The 17,451-nt window shown below is 32.9% G+C and overlaps 5 protein-coding genes across 8 annotated transcripts in view; 3 read left to right on the top strand and 2 right to left on the bottom strand.

Annotated features, from left to right (window-relative positions):
- The first annotated feature begins 242 nt into the window (after positions 1–242).
- Positions 243–1,010, top strand: LOC116346350 (adult cuticle protein 1-like). The gene is made up of 3 exons (XM_031776344.1): positions 243–372; positions 431–708; positions 805–1,010. The coding sequence occupies exons 1-3, from the start codon at positions 367–369 to the stop codon at positions 908–910; spliced, it is 390 nt and encodes a 129-aa protein (XP_031632204.1). The 5' UTR covers positions 243–366; the 3' UTR covers positions 911–1,010.
- A 1,390-nt stretch (positions 1,011–2,400) lies between these two features.
- On the bottom strand, positions 2,401–5,893 carry LOC116346312. The gene is made up of 16 exons (XM_031776283.1): positions 5,654–5,893; positions 5,461–5,569; positions 5,122–5,372; positions 4,909–5,052; positions 4,733–4,836; positions 4,542–4,665; positions 4,394–4,478; positions 4,213–4,326; positions 4,042–4,133; positions 3,683–3,962; positions 3,547–3,605; positions 3,314–3,478; positions 3,137–3,244; positions 2,945–3,036; positions 2,744–2,885; positions 2,401–2,674 (listed from the first exon to the last, which is right to left on the bottom strand). The coding sequence occupies exons 1-16, from the start codon at positions 5,750–5,752 to the stop codon at positions 2,564–2,566; spliced, it is 2,079 nt and encodes a 692-aa protein (XP_031632143.1). The 5' UTR covers positions 5,753–5,893; the 3' UTR covers positions 2,401–2,563.
- A 156-nt stretch (positions 5,894–6,049) lies between these two features.
- On the top strand, positions 6,050–6,734 carry LOC116346313. 2 transcript variants are annotated; one of them, XM_031776286.1, is made up of 2 exons: positions 6,050–6,349; positions 6,437–6,734. In XM_031776286.1, exons 1-2 carry the CDS (start codon positions 6,079–6,081, stop codon positions 6,709–6,711), a joined length of 546 nt encoding a protein of 181 aa, XP_031632146.1. In that variant the 5' UTR covers positions 6,050–6,078; the 3' UTR covers positions 6,712–6,734. The 2 variants fall into 2 exon arrangements, with proteins under 2 accessions (XP_031632146.1, XP_031632145.1); XM_031776285.1 differs by having other exon boundaries at positions 6,425–6,734.
- A 133-nt stretch (positions 6,735–6,867) lies between these two features.
- LOC116346295 (eEF1A lysine and N-terminal methyltransferase homolog) lies at positions 6,868–9,729 on the top strand. The gene is made up of 10 exons (XM_031776252.1): positions 6,868–7,090; positions 7,152–7,274; positions 7,353–7,921; positions 7,988–8,304; positions 8,375–8,552; positions 8,619–8,686; positions 8,761–8,885; positions 8,966–9,105; positions 9,198–9,326; positions 9,390–9,729. The coding sequence occupies exons 1-10, from the start codon at positions 6,999–7,001 to the stop codon at positions 9,659–9,661; spliced, it is 2,013 nt and encodes a 670-aa protein (XP_031632112.1). The 5' UTR covers positions 6,868–6,998; the 3' UTR covers positions 9,662–9,729.
- The window catches only part of LOC116346294 (SUN domain-containing ossification factor), a 13,742-nt gene continuing 5,965 nt past the window's right edge, over positions 9,675–17,451 (bottom strand). Inside the window, exons 1-4 of one of the 3 annotated variants that reach the window (XM_031776251.1) lie at positions 13,616–14,002; positions 12,047–13,428; positions 11,293–11,984; positions 9,676–11,224 (exon numbers count right to left, since the gene is read on the bottom strand). In XM_031776251.1, the coding sequence (XP_031632111.1) occupies positions 10,025–11,224; positions 11,293–11,984; positions 12,047–13,428; positions 13,616–13,737 (3,396 nt within the window). In that variant the 5' untranslated portion in view covers positions 13,738–14,002 and the 3' untranslated portion in view covers positions 9,676–10,024. Of the gene's footprint in view, positions 11,225–11,292; positions 11,985–12,046; positions 13,429–13,615; positions 15,778–17,451 lie in introns of those variants that run through there. The other 2 variants (XM_031776250.1, XR_004201572.1) reach the window with 2 other exon arrangements.

The following is a 17,451-nucleotide window of genomic DNA, read 5'->3' as shown; positions in this document are numbered from 1 at the left end:
TTAATAACGTTGGCAGTGACGTGAAACAATGACCAACCGAGAAGGAGAGTGGTTAGTCAATTTGTGTAATTGTATAAAATCATAATCCGTATTATATGCGCTAAATAATGCGAGCCACGCCTGATACAAAAAAAATCACATATGAATGAAGTAAAAAAAGTTGATATCTATCTTTCTTTGTTTTGCATCCGATACCGTTGATTTTGTCTCTGAGAATTCCTGTTCTCCCCTTTTCGGTGTATTCGTGCTGTCATTTGACACTTTTGCTCCTTTACATTTTTGTATAAATAGCCCAGTTGTGTAGATATCAGATCAGAATTCACTTGACTCTCAAAGTGTAGCTATATCTAAAACTCAATATCCAATATGAAGGTAAGAGACATTTATTTCACAAATAGTTTTGATTTTATTGACAATTTTTTTTTTGCAGTTCATCATCGCTGTAGTCATGTTGGCTTTGGCCGCCATCAACACCAATGCAAGCCTATTGCCTTTGCCTTTGGCTTATTCAGGCTATCCATTGGCTTCAAGCTATCAATTAGCTTATGCACCTCGCATTTCACTATCTCAGGGATATGCCGGACTCAGCTATGCTGCACCAGTTCCAGTTGCATATAGCGCCCAAGCTTTATCACTACCAGCATCCGTTGCTGTTTCTCCAGTCGCCCCAGTACCAGTTGCTGTCGCCTCACCACACGTACCATCTGCGTGAGTATTTTTTCGCAATTTTTGCATGAAAGCATAAGGATAATGATAATCGTGGACTCATGACTATCCACTATGTTCATTTATTCTATATTATAGAAGCTATGTTGCTACCACACGTGGTGCCCAACACGTAGCACCATTGGTGGGACACGTGCAATCAGTTTCATCTCAAAATGTGGAACCTGCACCTGGAACCTATTAAGCACAACTGCTGAATTCTTCCCCGAATATTTTACTGTTCTCACCACTGGAAAAACAACAATATCAACACCAAACAGTGCACTGAAGTAAAATAAAAAAAACTAAACTCCGTTCTTGTTATAACTGCCCAAAAAATAGTTTACTTCTTTTTGTAAATTGAATACTCAATAATGAAAAAAAGCACACAAATATACAAATAAATTGTCTTGAATGGATAATTTTAAGAAATGAAAAAAAAAAGTGTTTATGCATTGCAATATATTTCAGAATTTTTTATCATTTCTTCCCAAGGCTTGCAATCGTATTCATCGACAGGTCCCCAATCATTTGGAGTAAGTGAGATTCGTATCCGCTGAAATAAAGTAATAAAGTATATGAAAAGAAATTGCAATTGCGTAAGTATACTTCTAACTTTTTCAATGAGGCGCTCATCTTATTTAACTTGAACAAAAAACATATGGGTATACAAATAACATCAGGCAGCTTGCCCATCCAATGACAATCAAGGTTTTTGGATATACCATTCCATTGTATGTGATTTCAGTGTTGAATAAAATTGTGGTTACAAATATAAACTGAATATATGATAAAATTGGTATAAATATTAATTGAATATAACGATAGGATAGTATGGTTTTTATTCAGCACTTATGGCTGAATAAAAATATATACTCTCATATCGTTATTTTCAATAGATAAAATGAATGCATAGTGAGAATTCATACGCGTAGAATAGTTGGTGTAATATATTTCCAACAAATCAGCCACCACCGTCCCACTGAGTTTTTTCCAATCATAAATTCAATATCTCGGACAAAATTTTCGGCTCCATAAATCCAGCCACAAATTAGTGTTTCGCACAGACAAATCAAAATGACCAATAAAATAATTGCAGCATATACATTCCACCTCGTGTAATAAATAGAGATGAAAGAACTAGCATCGCAAAGCATGATAGGAATGCTACAAGCATTTTATATGGTCTTAATTGTGTATACTCGTCAAGAAAAGATGAAATCATTGTCTCTATTTGTACAAACTAGACGAGTTTTTTTTTTAATTATTTCATTAATGGTAATTCAAAAAAAAAAATTCTACAACTTACGACACTGTCAAGTACAAGGAAAATCATGAAAAAGAGAATACTCTAAAACTGTGGAAACGGAAGCATGCCAATACACTCGGGATATGTCACGAAAGCTAAACTACATAATTGAACTTGTGTGTTAATTTACATTCTTTGATGAGGTAGATCGAAAGAAAGATGGCTTTGATAGTTACGTTGGTCCAGCGGTGGCAACTGTTTCAATACTGAAATTTTCATGTTTGAGACTTATTCGAGACAGTACTGAATTTGGTTGTGTACCGAACTAATTTTATTAGATTTTTAAAACAAAGGAAATTTCATTTGCATTTGAATTAAATTATTTTTTTTTTGTCTACAATTTATTTATTGGTCATGAAATGCTATCCAAACAAATGTAAAATGAATTTCAGTAAAGAAATTTTAATGTCACAATAAAATATATGAATTGCTTAAATGTAAATGACGATGTATCTGTTCTTGACGATGTAAATGTTTTATTTTTAATATGAGATTTTATTGTGCAAAGATCTAAACTTTGCTATAAACAATATATTAAAATATACAGCGTTATGTTTCCTTGGTGCTTGGCTTCTTTCGCTTGGACATTAACGAGAGTATAGTTTGACGCATGTCTTCTGTATCTTTTAACTCATCTTCAAGCGATTGTAGTTTTTGTTCCTAATAAAAAAAATAAATAAATGATGGTAATGGATCCGTAAAATAATGCTTTCAAATATTTGTATATACCATTTCCTTGTTCTTTCTAGACGCTACTGTTTTTTCTTGTGCAAGTTTTCGTATAGCCTCTTCATTTTCGCCCAAAGATGATTTCAATTGTGATCGTAATGAATTCACTACTGTTTTCAGCTTTTCATTATCAGTTAGGAGCCTATAAAATTAATGTGAAGTAAATTTGGCCAAAAAAAAAACTTTAAAGTGAAGACTTACATTTCATTCGATTTTTGAAGATTTTGAGCAAGTTCCGACCATTTCATTGATGTTATCTCTAACTGTAGATTATATCCCTTTACCAAATTTACCTATATGGCGATAGTATTTAATTGGTTTTAATTATTATATAATATATATACCGGGAACATTTTGTGTGCTTTTTTTGTTTTTATCGGGGTGTACACGTACCTCATTTGAAACATCTTCATATTTTTGTGTCAATATTTTAATTTGTTGTTTCAGCATTGCAATTTCGTTTGTATACAATTCTATAAAGTCAGATGATGGTACTTCAATCTGTAAAAACAATTGCACATGTATATTAGTATTTATAGAAAGTTGCATGTAAATAAAAAAACAATAAACCTTTTCACTCAAACACGCTTTTTCAATATTGAAGAACACGTTCTTTATTCTTTCACTACCAAGTTCATTGCTGAAGTCCATCCCAACTCCAGCAGAGTGTTTATTATTTTGTAAAAATATATGTGGATCATTTGTTCTTCCGTCACTAACTTTAGCCGAAATGATCTGAAAGTGAGATCAAATTATAAGTTAATAATTATTGAAAATTGGTAATAACACAAAGATATTTTCACCTCAGAAATTTCGCGTTTCGAAAAACGTTCCATCAAAGATAATGCCAGACAGCATTGATCTAGAAGAAGATTTTTTTTATAGATCACCGTTGGTAGTAAAATTGAATTATTTATGAAACTTTAATGAATACATTACCACTATTTCCATGTTTGATAGCCATCGCAACTAAAAATTGAATATTTTTGACTTGGAATACATGTGGCTTTGAAGAATCGAGAAGATTATTTTCCAACAAAACGGATAATGTTGACAAACACTCTAAATACATGGTTATTTCACCAATGGGCAATTTGAAATAGTTTGAACTTTCTAATCTGAGCAATGGAGCAAAAATAGAGTCTACAGTTTTGCTTGTCAACAAATTTACTTTGAAGTTTCGTGCCAAAACGTTGAGTAGTTTAAACAATGGTGCCATCTATAATTCAATTAATTGTTGTATTGTTATTCATTTCATTACTAAACGATATTATCAATGATTTCAAATAACTACTTACAATTGTGGGATGTCGCTCATTGCTATAAAGTATTGCGTTTAGAGTCTCTTGCATTTCCTCCATTTCAAAGTTGCTTGTACTGATTTTCGGATCTAAAATTATCCCATTATATTTTATATTATTTTATGCCTTAATTGGCAGAAGACGTTATTTCAAATATTTGTTGGTTACCATTATTGAAAATCGTTGCCAATGTTTCCAATGCTTGAACACGGTACTCTGGGGATTGGATTCGTTTTATGCCAAAACTTATCATAGAAATGACCAAATTTTTCAGTGAATCATCTAAGCATCAATTAAAAAATCGTAAATTTTCTTAATATAATCCAAAAAAAAAATTAGATTAACTTACTTTTGGAAGTTGTCACAATTTTGATAATTTCAAATAATGAATTAATATGAATAGTGTGGTTGTTATCGGTATTATTTTCTAAAATCTGAAAATTAAATTTTAGTTTGGTCACAAAATGTTTGTAAATATATTTTCATTTAAAAAGTACCATTATTGCAGCCTGTATTCCAGAACAGAAATCGTATCCTTGGAGCACTTGTTTTGTACTAGCTCTCTGTGAAATGTCCCGAATGAATTCAATTAAATGCTTCAATGATTGTTCGTCCAAAGATCTAAAATATACGGGTTTAGTCTGGAAACAACGATAATAAAGTATAATAGACGTAAGTTGAAACTTACGGAATCCGATGTAGTTCTTTCGTTGTGAATTTTAGGAAGTTGCGCACATCCGAATCGCGAAGAATATTTCCACATTCATTCAAAATTAGGTTCATTTTGCACGTCTACAATGTAATGATTTATGTAGTAATAGTTATTTTAATAAAAAGTTAAGAAAAAAATAAACAACGCCATACCAGTATGCCATACGTTTCAAGTGGAATTCTTTTCTGTAAATCGATCAAATTGATTTGCTGCTCCAATATACCAACCGATATGGAACTCTTACTGCACAAGTTTATTAAGACTGACAATGACACATTCCGCAACTTATCATCATACTGTTTGATTTGAAAAAAAAAAACAATCATTAATTGACACTTTTATCAAGTAACAGACACTGTACTCACTTCAATTGTTTCATCACAAAGCAATTTAACGCAGAAACGAATGAGACGCTCAATGAACGGTTGACATGTTTTGATTACGATTCCAAATGAAACATCCTGAATTAATTTGAGTATATAGTCGATTCGAGAAGATGATCTCAAGAGAACATCAGTCAATACTGGTAGAATGGGCAACATTTTCAAAATATCTTGATCATCTTTCAATGAGAGTATTATTTTTTCCATCAATTCCACCGATTTTCCAAAAGGTCCTATGAATAGTGTTAAAAATTCAAACCGATTGAACTATGTTAATGTTTTTATAGACATAAAACAGCCAATATTGTTCTTAAAATGTACCTGACTTTGGATCACATTTGCTTATAATCTGATGCAAGTTGCTTAGCATAAGTGGGAGATCTTGAACCTCATCAACAAAATCTTCGGTTTGACTATTGTTAATCGTATCCTTTAAATATTTGTTGAAACAATAGAAAAATTATCAAAATACAAACTTAAAATTTATATTGTATAAAAAATGAAGTTAAGTCACCTTGAGTAGACAATGTAAATGTGCTTCATCTTCTGTACTGTAGAACGTATTGCTATTAGAAATGAAGCTATAACGATGATTGAATATTTTCAGTGACATCTTTAACTATGTAATACTACTCCTCAAGTTGATGTTTTTTTTTTCACGACTTGGTGATTTCAATCATAAATTTTTGAACAATAAGTATCAGCAGCACAATTAACTTGATATCAAGCGTCCATCTGTCACTTATAAACGGTTGCTTTGCGCCCATTCAAACGTCGAAACACGCATTCATATACATTATTGTGCATACGTCGAGTCGGGCTTAGCACGACGGGAACGCTGTCGAAAATAATGAAAACAAACCGACTTTCGGGCTCACTATAATTTACGCACTTACGCTATATATGTGACAGTTTACTCATTCATTTGAATTTGTTCAAATGGCAGCCAAAATACTACAATTACCCGATTATTGTCACATTTTCAGGGATTTTCTGGTAGAAGAACTCATTTTTTATAAATCACCATTTGAATTCCACTATGGAAAGTGTTCTGTGATTGGAAAATTGCACTGGCAAGACAATTTATACTTACAAAATATTTCATTGAAATGTTTGGACGAGAAGTATCGCCTAAAAACCAGTTCAGTTGGAATTCGTTTGCTAGAAACGGGCTATCGTGCCAATCCAGACGATGTTTCATCATTTGGAAGTAAGTTAGTAAACGGAGCATTTTACGAAGTTCATGGTGAAACAGCTTTTTTAAATATACATGCACTAAATTCAGCGCCAGTTACAGTTGCCGAAATGATGATAAACGAACGAATGAAGCACCTAACATTTGACGAAGGTGCTATCAGTGTTAATGACAAAGAAATTCCCTACAACTCTTGTCAACTAAATGAAGATGCTATACGACAAGATATTGAACAATTTGCCTCTATGTATGTTCCAGTCCTGCAAGTACACACAATAAATGCAATCGATCAAGCCGAAGAATTAATTCAATGTAATCTACAATTAAGATTATTGCGTAAAAACCGAAAATCGAAAAACTATCTACGTTGTAACTAGTTTTAAATCATACCAAAAACAAAAATGTATTAATGCTCAAATGGTGTAAAACAATAAATATTGAAATAAAATGTTACCTTGTAAATTTAAATATTCAACTCGATTTTTGGTCGAAATGTCAAATGTATCTTTGATGTGACACTCGAATGTCAGATAGACAGTCGCACGTGTAGATAGATTACTTCAATAAATACAAAATTTTGTAAACATAAATTTTCCCGGTTAGCATTCTTGAAGAAAAGGATATAAATAATAAATAAGCAAGTGGGAAGGGAAAAAACGTCAATATGAATCTTTTACCCAAAACACGCGAAGATTTTACACAAACCGAATATTGGAATTCGTTTTTCCAAAAACGTGGAAAGAAAACTTTTGAATGGTAATTGTGCAAACATTCACACTGATAAGTGTTTCTGTTGAACCCTTTTATTATTTTAAAGGTACGGCGAATATCCCGAATTATGTCATCATTTGCATAAATATATTAAATCGCAAGAGGAAATTCTAAATGTCGGCTGTGGTAATTCAAAATTATGTATGGATTTATACGATGTTGGTTACAAGTAGGTTTTTCTTATTTTTATTCATTTCATTTGTATCCGGTACATATGAATTAAAAAAATAAAAAATAATATTACTAGGAATATTACGAATATTGACACATCACCTCTGGTAGTCAATCAGATGTTGACACGAAATAAAGTCATACGCCCCGATTTGAAATTCATGCAAATAGATGCATGTGATATGAAACAATTTGAAAATGGAAAATTTTCTGCAGTTCTGGACAAGGCAACGCTTGATGCGATTTATGTGGATGAAACTGATGCCGTTCTAAAATATGTTCAGACTTACTGGTCAGAAATCGATCGCGTGTTGCGCGTCGGTGGGAGATATATTGTGGTCTCGTTGCTGCAAAAGCATATTTTGGAAGGTCTTCTTAAACGATTTGCCGTGAACAATTGGATGTTTCGTGTTGTACGCTGTATTGAAGCTGAAGAAAAAACTGCCGAAGACGGTGACAGATCACTTCCTGTCTTTATGGTTATCGTTACAAAGTTTCAAAGATTGCCGTCGCAAATTCTGGAAGTATGTATGGCCGGCGATAAAATGATTCGAATGAACAGTTTAGAAGAGATACAGGAAGAAGTTTTCTCAGTTCAAAAGTCGGCACTGGTTTGTAGTGGACTGACCCGTAGTAATATTGCGGGTAATAGAGAGATTGTTTATTTTATATAATCATAGTTTAATTAAAATTTGTGGTACCTTTGTATAGATATGAAGGAGGTTTCTATTGACTTGTATGAGCCCGCCAACAATAAGATTCCACGATATACAATTCACATATTGGATCAAAAACCAAATCGTGAAAACGGAAGATATGCTGCATTTATTGTTCCACAAGGCCGAGAAACTGAATGGCTTTTTTCAACGGAACCCGGTAGAAAGAAACTTCTTCAATCTGCAAAACATGATCGATTAGCCATCGTTTCAATGCATCGTGGCCACATTTATAAATCATGGGATGACGTGAAAGTAGAGTTAAGCGGCAATATTCGTAATTTTTCTCCAAACGGCTTGAAAAATAAACAGGTATATCATTTTTTAATTTATGACAAAAAACCTTGAATCTTATCGTTCATTTCTTCTTTTTAAATAACAGATTCCATTTTTGTCACTTGGTAGTGATGTTGGCTTACGTGAAACAATTTTTCAAGGAAAGAGTGATTTATCTGGCGATTTTGTAGTAGAAGAAATTAAAGGTGACAATAAAACATTTCGTCGTCTAATTTTCCTCAGCAATCAATTTGTTATTCAATCGGAAGCCCTAGTCAAAATTGGTAAATTAAATAGGCAAATGAATGAAATGTGGTTTTTGTCACTAACTCTAAGCGCTTAACTTTTAGTGAAAGGTAAAAATAAAAAAGTCGAGAAACAGTTGGTGCCGACGTTCTTATGCTGTCAACATCATTTGGTTTGTAGTGGACTGAGCCGTAGTAATATTATGGGTAATAGAGTGATTGTTTATTTTATTTCATCCACATATAGTACATGTCTTTGGGATTGCACTTTATCAAATCAATGAATGGAACCAAATCGAAGAAAAATACCAACTGTGCAATCATTGGCCTTGGTGGTGGTGGACTTTGTACGTTCATTCATAGAATTTTAAAGTGAGTTTAAAATTTACGAAAAAAACGGTAATTTTGTTTAGCACGCCCTAACATGTTGACATTTCATTCATTCATTGCAGAGATACGAATATTATTGCTGTAGACATCGATCCATCAATGTTGAAAATAGCAACTGATTATTTTGGCTTAGTTGAAGATTCTCGTTTGAAAGTGGTCATCGATGATGGTATAAAATTTTTGAAGAAGGCGTTGAAAAATGGTTTGATTTACTAATTATCACTGTAGTGTAGTTTTAAAATTATGCGAATTTTATGTTGGAATTTTTTTTTTTTTTTTGATTCTTGTTTGCAGGTCAATCTTTTAAAGCCATTCTGTTTGATGTTGATAGCAAAGATCCCACAGTTGGTATGAGTTGTCCGCCGACTCAATTTTTAGAACAGGAAGTCTTGGATGCCGTCAAATCATTAATTCGGGATACTGGTAAATGTTATTTTTTTTTTTTTGTTGCTTGAATTGATTGCAATTTTTTCCTCTGGTAATTAGGAATATTTATTTTAAATCTGGTGTGTCGTGATGAGAAATTGCGTGAAAAAGTGCTGGTAGATCTTAGAAGTACGTTCAGTTCTGTTGTATCGTACAAGCTTGTCGAGGACGTAAACGAAATTCTATATTGCCAGAACGTTGCATATGATGGAAAGAAATGGAATGATGCTATGGAAAAATCAGCAAAGCATATTAATGAACTCCTTCAAAAGGAACAAAATTATTCTGAAATAATCGAAGTACAAGAGTTCTTAGATCAAATCAAAATATAAACTCAATTTTTTTCTTCTATAATTTTAATAAAAACATTTTTACATTGCTTAGGACCTATATCAATAAATTAAGTGTTTTTATAATTATAATAGCTTTCATTTTTGGAACAATAATTTTATCGAATGTTTACGTCTTTATAACTGGTCGGAGGTATTCCGACTCGTTTAAAAGGTGTTTTCTTATCATTCCGGCTATACCAATTTGAGCGGATAATATTTGTTAAAGATCTAACTTTTTTTTAAAAACAAAAGAAAATATTTTGCTCACAATTTTTTTTACGTTACTAAGTTAACACTTCTAATGCAGTCTCTAAATAGTAGATAAATGGGTACATTCCTAGGGGCAATTCACTTAAAAATTGCCTAGAATATTTTTTTCAAAATTCGTTTAAAACTACCCGATGTGATCTTGCGATCATCAATTGTTGAGCTGACTGATGATTGTGATGGATCATTCCTCGTGCTCTTTTGGTTTTCTATATTCTTGCTACTGATTTTTACTGCTGTTGGATTATTGTTGTTGTTATTAATTCCATTTTGTTTTAGCGATGGCGGACTCTCCGATTTCGATTTTTTACTTATTTGACTAGAGTTATGCGATTTCTTTGAACGATGCCATTCCCATCCTGTAGACTGAGCAGTTGGCCCGCTTGAAAATGGAGATTTGAAAAATGATGGTGACGATAGTCTTCTTCGGTTGTATCTAATCGATTTTGATTTTTTTGGATGCGATGTAACGCTATCAACGGATGAATCGATTGTTGTCTCACTCATGCAATCATCAGCCTGTGAATCTGATCTGTTCTTTTTCAATTCGGGTGCAGGCCCATAGAACTCATATTCTTCTTCTGGTTTATCGTACATATCTTTAAGATCTTCAATTTTCACGTATCCGCTTATATCGGCCGCATGACCATCGCTCGAGGTGCTTATGTTATTGAAATAATGAATATCTTTCTCTCCCTTTCTTGAATGAAACAAAGGACGATCAGAATTTGGAGAAGAGTGTTGAGTGGCGGCTAAGTCATTAATGAGCAGTTCGGTATATGTTTTTGTGCCAGTGATGTTGAGTGCTTCGGTGCTAGGTCTACGTTGTAATGTTGTCGTTGACGATTCCGACGGATTACGATAACGTTTCTCTTCTGCTGACTTCCGTCGGAATTTCATAGGTATATTACCTGTTTTACGTTTTCTTGATGACGTTTCAGTATGAGATATATCTGAACTTGATGTATTTGATGATCTATATTTATCCAAACCATATTTACGGCCCCACATTTTCAAAATCAAGTGGAATATTAGTATTTGAACACAAGTAAAACATACACAACACAGTATAATATTTCGAACCGAGATTCGTTCGGTTAAATTTTCCAAATCGTTGCGTAACTTCTCATTTTGCTCGAAAATCTCCTGTTTTCGCTCCAAATTTCTTCGACTTTGTTCCTCGATGTTCACCAAAGTTTTTGCAAAAGAAGCTTGCAGATCTTCAACTTGCTTCTTATACCGGCGACTTAATTCTTCCAAATATTGACCCGACAATGACATATTGAGCTCCAAAGCCTGTGAATAATTAAAAACAAAATCAACCAAATATTCTATGATAATTTTCATTTTTATATATTTAATACCTTTACTCGATTTGATAATCGCAAAAATACACTTTCGCTGTGTAATTTCTGACCCAACTGCTGTGAATTTCCGAATCCATTGTTTACTTGCTCTTCGCTTGCATCATTCAAATCGATAGTAGGTGTTTGAGTTGTAGTAGGTGTCTCTGGCAGTATCATGACACTCGGTGGTGTAATTTCTTGTTCAGTACTTGTTGTACTTGGTTCTGTTATAGTTTCTGTAGATATTGGTACTTCAACTAAAATATTCTGTGATTCTGTATTCGTCTCATCGCTGGTGTCAGCCACATTGAAGATATTTTGTCCGTTTTTACTATCTTTAACGTCTTCGCTACTTTCTATGACCGGAGATGGTGTCGTCAATTCAATTACGTCGTTTTCAATGTTTTCCATATTACGATTTTCATTCGATTCAATTTCGTTGCTGTGTTCCATACTCTCAGAAGTAATAACTGGTCGTTGTTCCATTTGCAATTTATTTTCGGCATTATTTTCTTGAGATGTGCCACTTTGCATTGGATCTGTTTGGACAATTTGAGGCGTTGGTTTCGGTTTAACTTGATGTTCTCTTGGCAACAATTGACTACGGGCCTTTTGATCAATTGTAACATTAATTGGTGGGTCAGCGTTAATTGGAATCGTTGAATTCCATGCAATTTTCCTGTCAGCCGCTGCTAGTAAGTTACACATTGCTGTAATGTTAAAATATATAGATTAAATAAAAGCGCTCAAAGAAATCAATTACTAAATCTACCTGTAATGTACTTCAATGAGAACAAATTAATGATATAATCCATTTGCAAATCAGTTAATTGTTTTGAAGTCGTGCTGTTTATATCCGGTGGTTCACTACAGTTAATGTTTAAGTCCGAGCCGATTAATGTATTACAAATTCTTGATTTGTATATACTATCTCGAATGATATTAATGCTCAAAAGGCGCTTTAATAAATTCTGCTTGCATTCAACCAGTGCAGTAATTTCGTTTGTCATATCATGTGAACATATTTCGCAATTGATCACATGATTCGGTGAGATGCAATTGTCATTCATTATATTTTGATTCGATACATTTTGCGAACCATTGTCAATGGTTTTGTTTCCATTTGGTTTAACAAATGATGCGGCCTTCTTCACAGTATCAACAAGTGACATTACAGCATCGCTGGCTGATTTAAATATGTTGGTTTTACTTTTATTTACGTCTGACTCTTGTACAACGTCGTCATCATCATCGATATCATCAATAACAGGATGCTGGCGATTTTCTGTTTCGAATGCTTCAAACTCAGATGTTCCATAGACGCGAAATAACGAGATCGGACAAAAGTGTTCCGAATTATAATGTGAGTGTATGTCAACTCTTACATATTTACCAAAAAGGTGTGGATGAAGATCAAACGATTGTATGTATCGTTCATCTTTGGCGATAAACTTGCCCACATTCGACCAGTCACGTGTTGGAAATCGACTGCTCACACCAACTGAAAAGTTTTTTGGTGACGATGAAAACAGTTCAAAATTAGCCAAATCGATTCGTTCTGCCTGAATTGCTTCACATAATTCAACTATAAACCATATGCGACTTTTACATGGGCTTAGTAAGTATTCGTCTCTTGTTGAAGTTAAGACATATCCTGTGCCCGATGATTCCGTATTTGCCGCTACAATCTTAGCACCGCAGTCTGGCGAAGCATAATTTTTTGAGTTTTTCAGTTTAAGTATTGGTTGTTTGTTAGTTGCTGATGTATTCTTTTTCATTGTAGATGTATTAACAGCTTCTTGTTCAACCTCTTTTTCAACTTCCTCCAAACGTTTCTGAGCCCATTCTGAAAAAACTGGAATTTGATTCTCCTCCGTCAGATCTTTTTCTATTGAAGTATTATTGCTTTCGTATTCCATTTTGGGAACATCAGCATCAATTGTTTCAAGCAATGATTCATTTTGATCTGCAACGGAACCATGTTCAGAGTCCACTATTGTGGAAGCTGTAGTCTGCGGTTGCAAAATACTTGAATCATTTTTATCCGCTTCCAAAAGATTTTCGCCATCGCCTACTATTGAGGCTTCTACTAAAACATCTTTGGATGCATCGTCTACAGAAATTGCAGTGGGTGTCATCGGAACGTTTGAGACCCTGTGAATACAAAAAAAAAAAAACAAATCATTTTTATTTGAAATGGGAAGAGATCAGCAAATAAAGTGACAAAATAGAAGTTTCCAATATTTGTAAACCTCACTATATATTATATATACTATACAAGAACAAAATTAACTCGATCGTTTTAAACAATACACTCGCTGATTTTTAAAGACATACTCACCGGCTAAGCCAAGCGGATATAGCGAATATATGAGAGAACCACAGAGTCCAACATATTGAAAGTAACACTGTGATGCTTTTCATTTTGATAGAGCTTTGAAAACATTCGATTATGAAATACATGTGTACAGGTTTATTACCCAACACTGTGTTTGACAATTATAATTATTTATTTTATATCAATTTTTCTTTCAAAAAAATATTGTAGGGTTGCGTGTGATCATTCAAATATTCATCATTCTAAAAGAAAATGAAATAATGGCCAATTTTTTCCAACGTGTCACTATTTTGTTCTACCAATAAATTACTACACATTGTTTTCTAATAAGGAAATTATTTGAGTGAAATATTACGTGAATTTTGCATATCTATAAATATATGTTAGTGAAATTGTCGTATTTCCATTTTATTCGGTTTCACAAACACTTTTGTGAATGGGCCAATTTTTAACTTGGCACTTTCTAGAACAATAGTAGGATTTTTCACATTTAGAGCACTTTTTAAAAGCTACAGCATAGCATTCAGCGCAATAATGTTCTTTACTTTGGTCTTCACTCTTTTGTTCATCCAGTTTTTCCAACAGTTCAACATTATAAGTCTCACTCAAACGCTTTGCTATGTTCATCATATGTGATGCTTCCAAATGGAAAAATCGTTGCATATGGTGTTCAGCAATTTCTTTGTAGCCGAATTTTTTGGCGTTATAAACAATTTGATTTTTTATTTCGGGCACTTCTTCCAAGATAATATTTCCAGATTTGTAATTCGAATTCGTGAGGCTTAAAGTACAGAGTCGATGTTTTAAATCGGATAATGGTGGTAGCTGATCAAGTAAGTTCACGCTTAGCAATTCTTGACATTTAGAAATTTCCCGCTGTCGAAATTCGTTTATTTCGTAAAAATTGATTGCTTCGTTGCTAAACAGGAGCTGCCGTAAACAGAACCAAGCGTGCGCCTCAACTTTGGTAACTTTGATCATATCAATATCATTGATTGAAATCCATTTGTCATCGATATGTTTTTCTACGCCATTTCTATTACGTATCCATGGTTGACAATTTAGAACCTCGCTCAATAAACATGGAACATCATGAGTAACTACCATGCGTCTGACTACACTTATTGGCAATGCATCGATTTTATCAGCAATAAAACTTAAAATGGTCAAACAACGAAAACCAATTTTGTACTGCAAATCTTTTTTTTGTCGTTCTAATTCTTCACTGGCGCTTTCTGCTTGCAATTTTTTTGAATCAACATTTTCTTGTACATCTTTCAAATGATTTAAAGCGATAAGCTGAACAACCGCTTGTGTACAATAGTCAATTAGGTCTATGGTAATATCACCAAGCGCTTGACAACCATTTTCATGGTATAACATTATCTCCAGCAATGACATCGCAATAGCTTCGTGATAAAGTATTGTATAGAGAAAAAATGTTGAATTTGAGTCACGTTCATTCATCAACATTTTGGGAAGGACTTTGGTTCGCCAAACTAGAACGCAATATGCTTCGTGCACCAAAATTTCAAGTTTATCATTCGAAATAAACAATTCTTTCACCAACTCTTCACGATGTGTGGACGCTTCTAATATTGCTTGTTGGTTGAACTTAATGAGCATTTCATGCTGTTCAAACCATTCGGGTGTACCAATATCAATCACTTGAAACTTTTTTATACTGTTTATGAAAATATCAAATTCAGCCGCTGGGATAATATTATCTTCCATTTTGTTTCAAATTCTTTTCTAGTATCACCAAATTATCAATATCAAATCAAAACTAATTATTTGTTCAGATGTTTGGAGTGATGACAGAATAAAAATGACAATTGAATAAACTTCACCGGTTGCTAAGTTATTGATTGTGCTTGCGCATTTGTTTGCTAAAATAACCAAAGACAAACCAAATTATATTCATTTTATTCTGAAATTATAAGATGCGATAGTTTCATTTGCAAGTCATATTGTCTGATACTTTGGCACATTAGACATTTATAAGCTTTGTGTTGAATAAAATTTTTGTTAAAAAATCTGTCTATTTTCACGAATTATTGGTGAATGCAAAACAAAAACAAATAGTTTAACATTTCTTCGGAATTGAATCGATTAAACATCAAGAAATTGGATGATCAAGCTAAAAATAATTCCGTAAAAGGTTATTTTTATATTCTTCAAACTTGCACTCAACAATCAATAACTAATTATTGTCGTTTTGGGAATTCAAATCCGCTGAATAAATAATATCGATCTATATAATTCATATACCATAATGGTTAGTTTTGTCCATTAAACTATACAATAGAATATTGTTACAAATCATGCATTATAATATTTTCAAAAAATTCAACTTGATTTGTAATTACTCTTTATGCGACAGATCACCCGATTGACCTATTGAAGCTATATAGAAATTGAATAAACTCATAGTTAATTTCAAAACCACTGCGGGCATGAAATGCCTGAGTACGAATAAAAGTGTATGAGTTTTAGTTCACAATATTGATAAAATAGCAATAATAATATAGTTTTTGATTTTTTGTCATCAGTTTGATGTCACAGAAGCTATAAATAAACAAAAACACATGTGTGCAATTTTTTTTGTTTCATATTGGGGTAAAAAAAGTGAACGCGACTCAGAAAATAGCAGCAGCACATTGCTTTCACATTTATTCTGAATATTTCTCATGACATTTTTCACCTAAAAATAATAAATTATTTAAATTATCGATTTTCACGATATTCAATTAATTATAGTTATTTGTACTGCATTTAGTTAACCAAAAGAATTCTAATATGTTTTTTTTTTCACAATTTTGATCATGTTTATGTACTGAACGTAGATTAAAGAGTTTTTGCGTATAATATTTCCACAAACAAAACCAAATATACATTGTTTACTTGTAAAATTGGCACTTGGATTCATTCAACTTATGACGCAGATGCCAGTGTATATATATGGCATCACACATTCTAAGCGATATGATCATTATAGTATATACATAATTTTAAACGTAAAAGCTCGGTCGTCTCTTGAAAAATAATCAACAAAACCCCGCAACAACAGCCCGCTATTTATTAACTGAATGAACTTGTAAATATGTTCGCGTAAATTGTTGATATTAAGAGCGGAATGAAATTCTAATCATTTATTCAATTCATAACAGAAATGAAAACACACAACTGACTCTCTTGCATGTTCGATAACAACTACGCTATGGAGCAAGCGCCTCATTTGCCCCGTTCACTTGAGATAAAAAAACGATGAGTTCGTTTCAGAAGCAGTTTTGCAGCGTCAACGTATGACGAGTTATTCACATATTCTGATAATAAAACGAAATGCTCGCAAGCGTTTGGAGGAGATTAAATATGCCGTTTATGCTTTAATCTTTTTCGAAATTTATATTCATTGAGTCGCTTGTATTTTTTTAATTAAAATAAATTGAAATACCAACCAACATGGAGGTGTACGGTTCAATTAAATTATCAGTCTAATAAAAAAAATTGCGACCGTATTTTTAAACGAGTTTTCGTTAACACGTTTCGTTTCACTTTCAACTATTTTAAAAGCCTTTTTTGGAAATATTGTGAGTATTTGTTTTCAACAATTTTTCTATGAACAGTTGAACAAAAACCAGTTAAGCTGTAATCAATCTATTGAAGGAAGTAATCTAAAGAAATACGCGATTGCAGCTACAACCATACAAAAACTGTGTAAATTATTCATGTGAATGACTTCTTAGGTAAAAAACAGTTTTCTACGATCCTGTAAGTTCGTCAACACCAGTCGGCACAAAATATATAGTACTTTTGAACTACCTACGCATCGAAGCAAT

This window comes from Contarinia nasturtii, unplaced genomic scaffold (genome assembly GCF_009176525.2).
Source record: "Contarinia nasturtii isolate CC-2019 unplaced genomic scaffold, AAFC_CNas_1.1 Cnas_scaffold_1500, whole genome shotgun sequence".
Taxonomy (NCBI): Eukaryota; Metazoa; Arthropoda; class Insecta; order Diptera; family Cecidomyiidae; genus Contarinia; species Contarinia nasturtii.
Note: the sequence above shows the minus strand (reverse complement) of the source record. Positions and strands in the feature narration are given on the sequence as shown.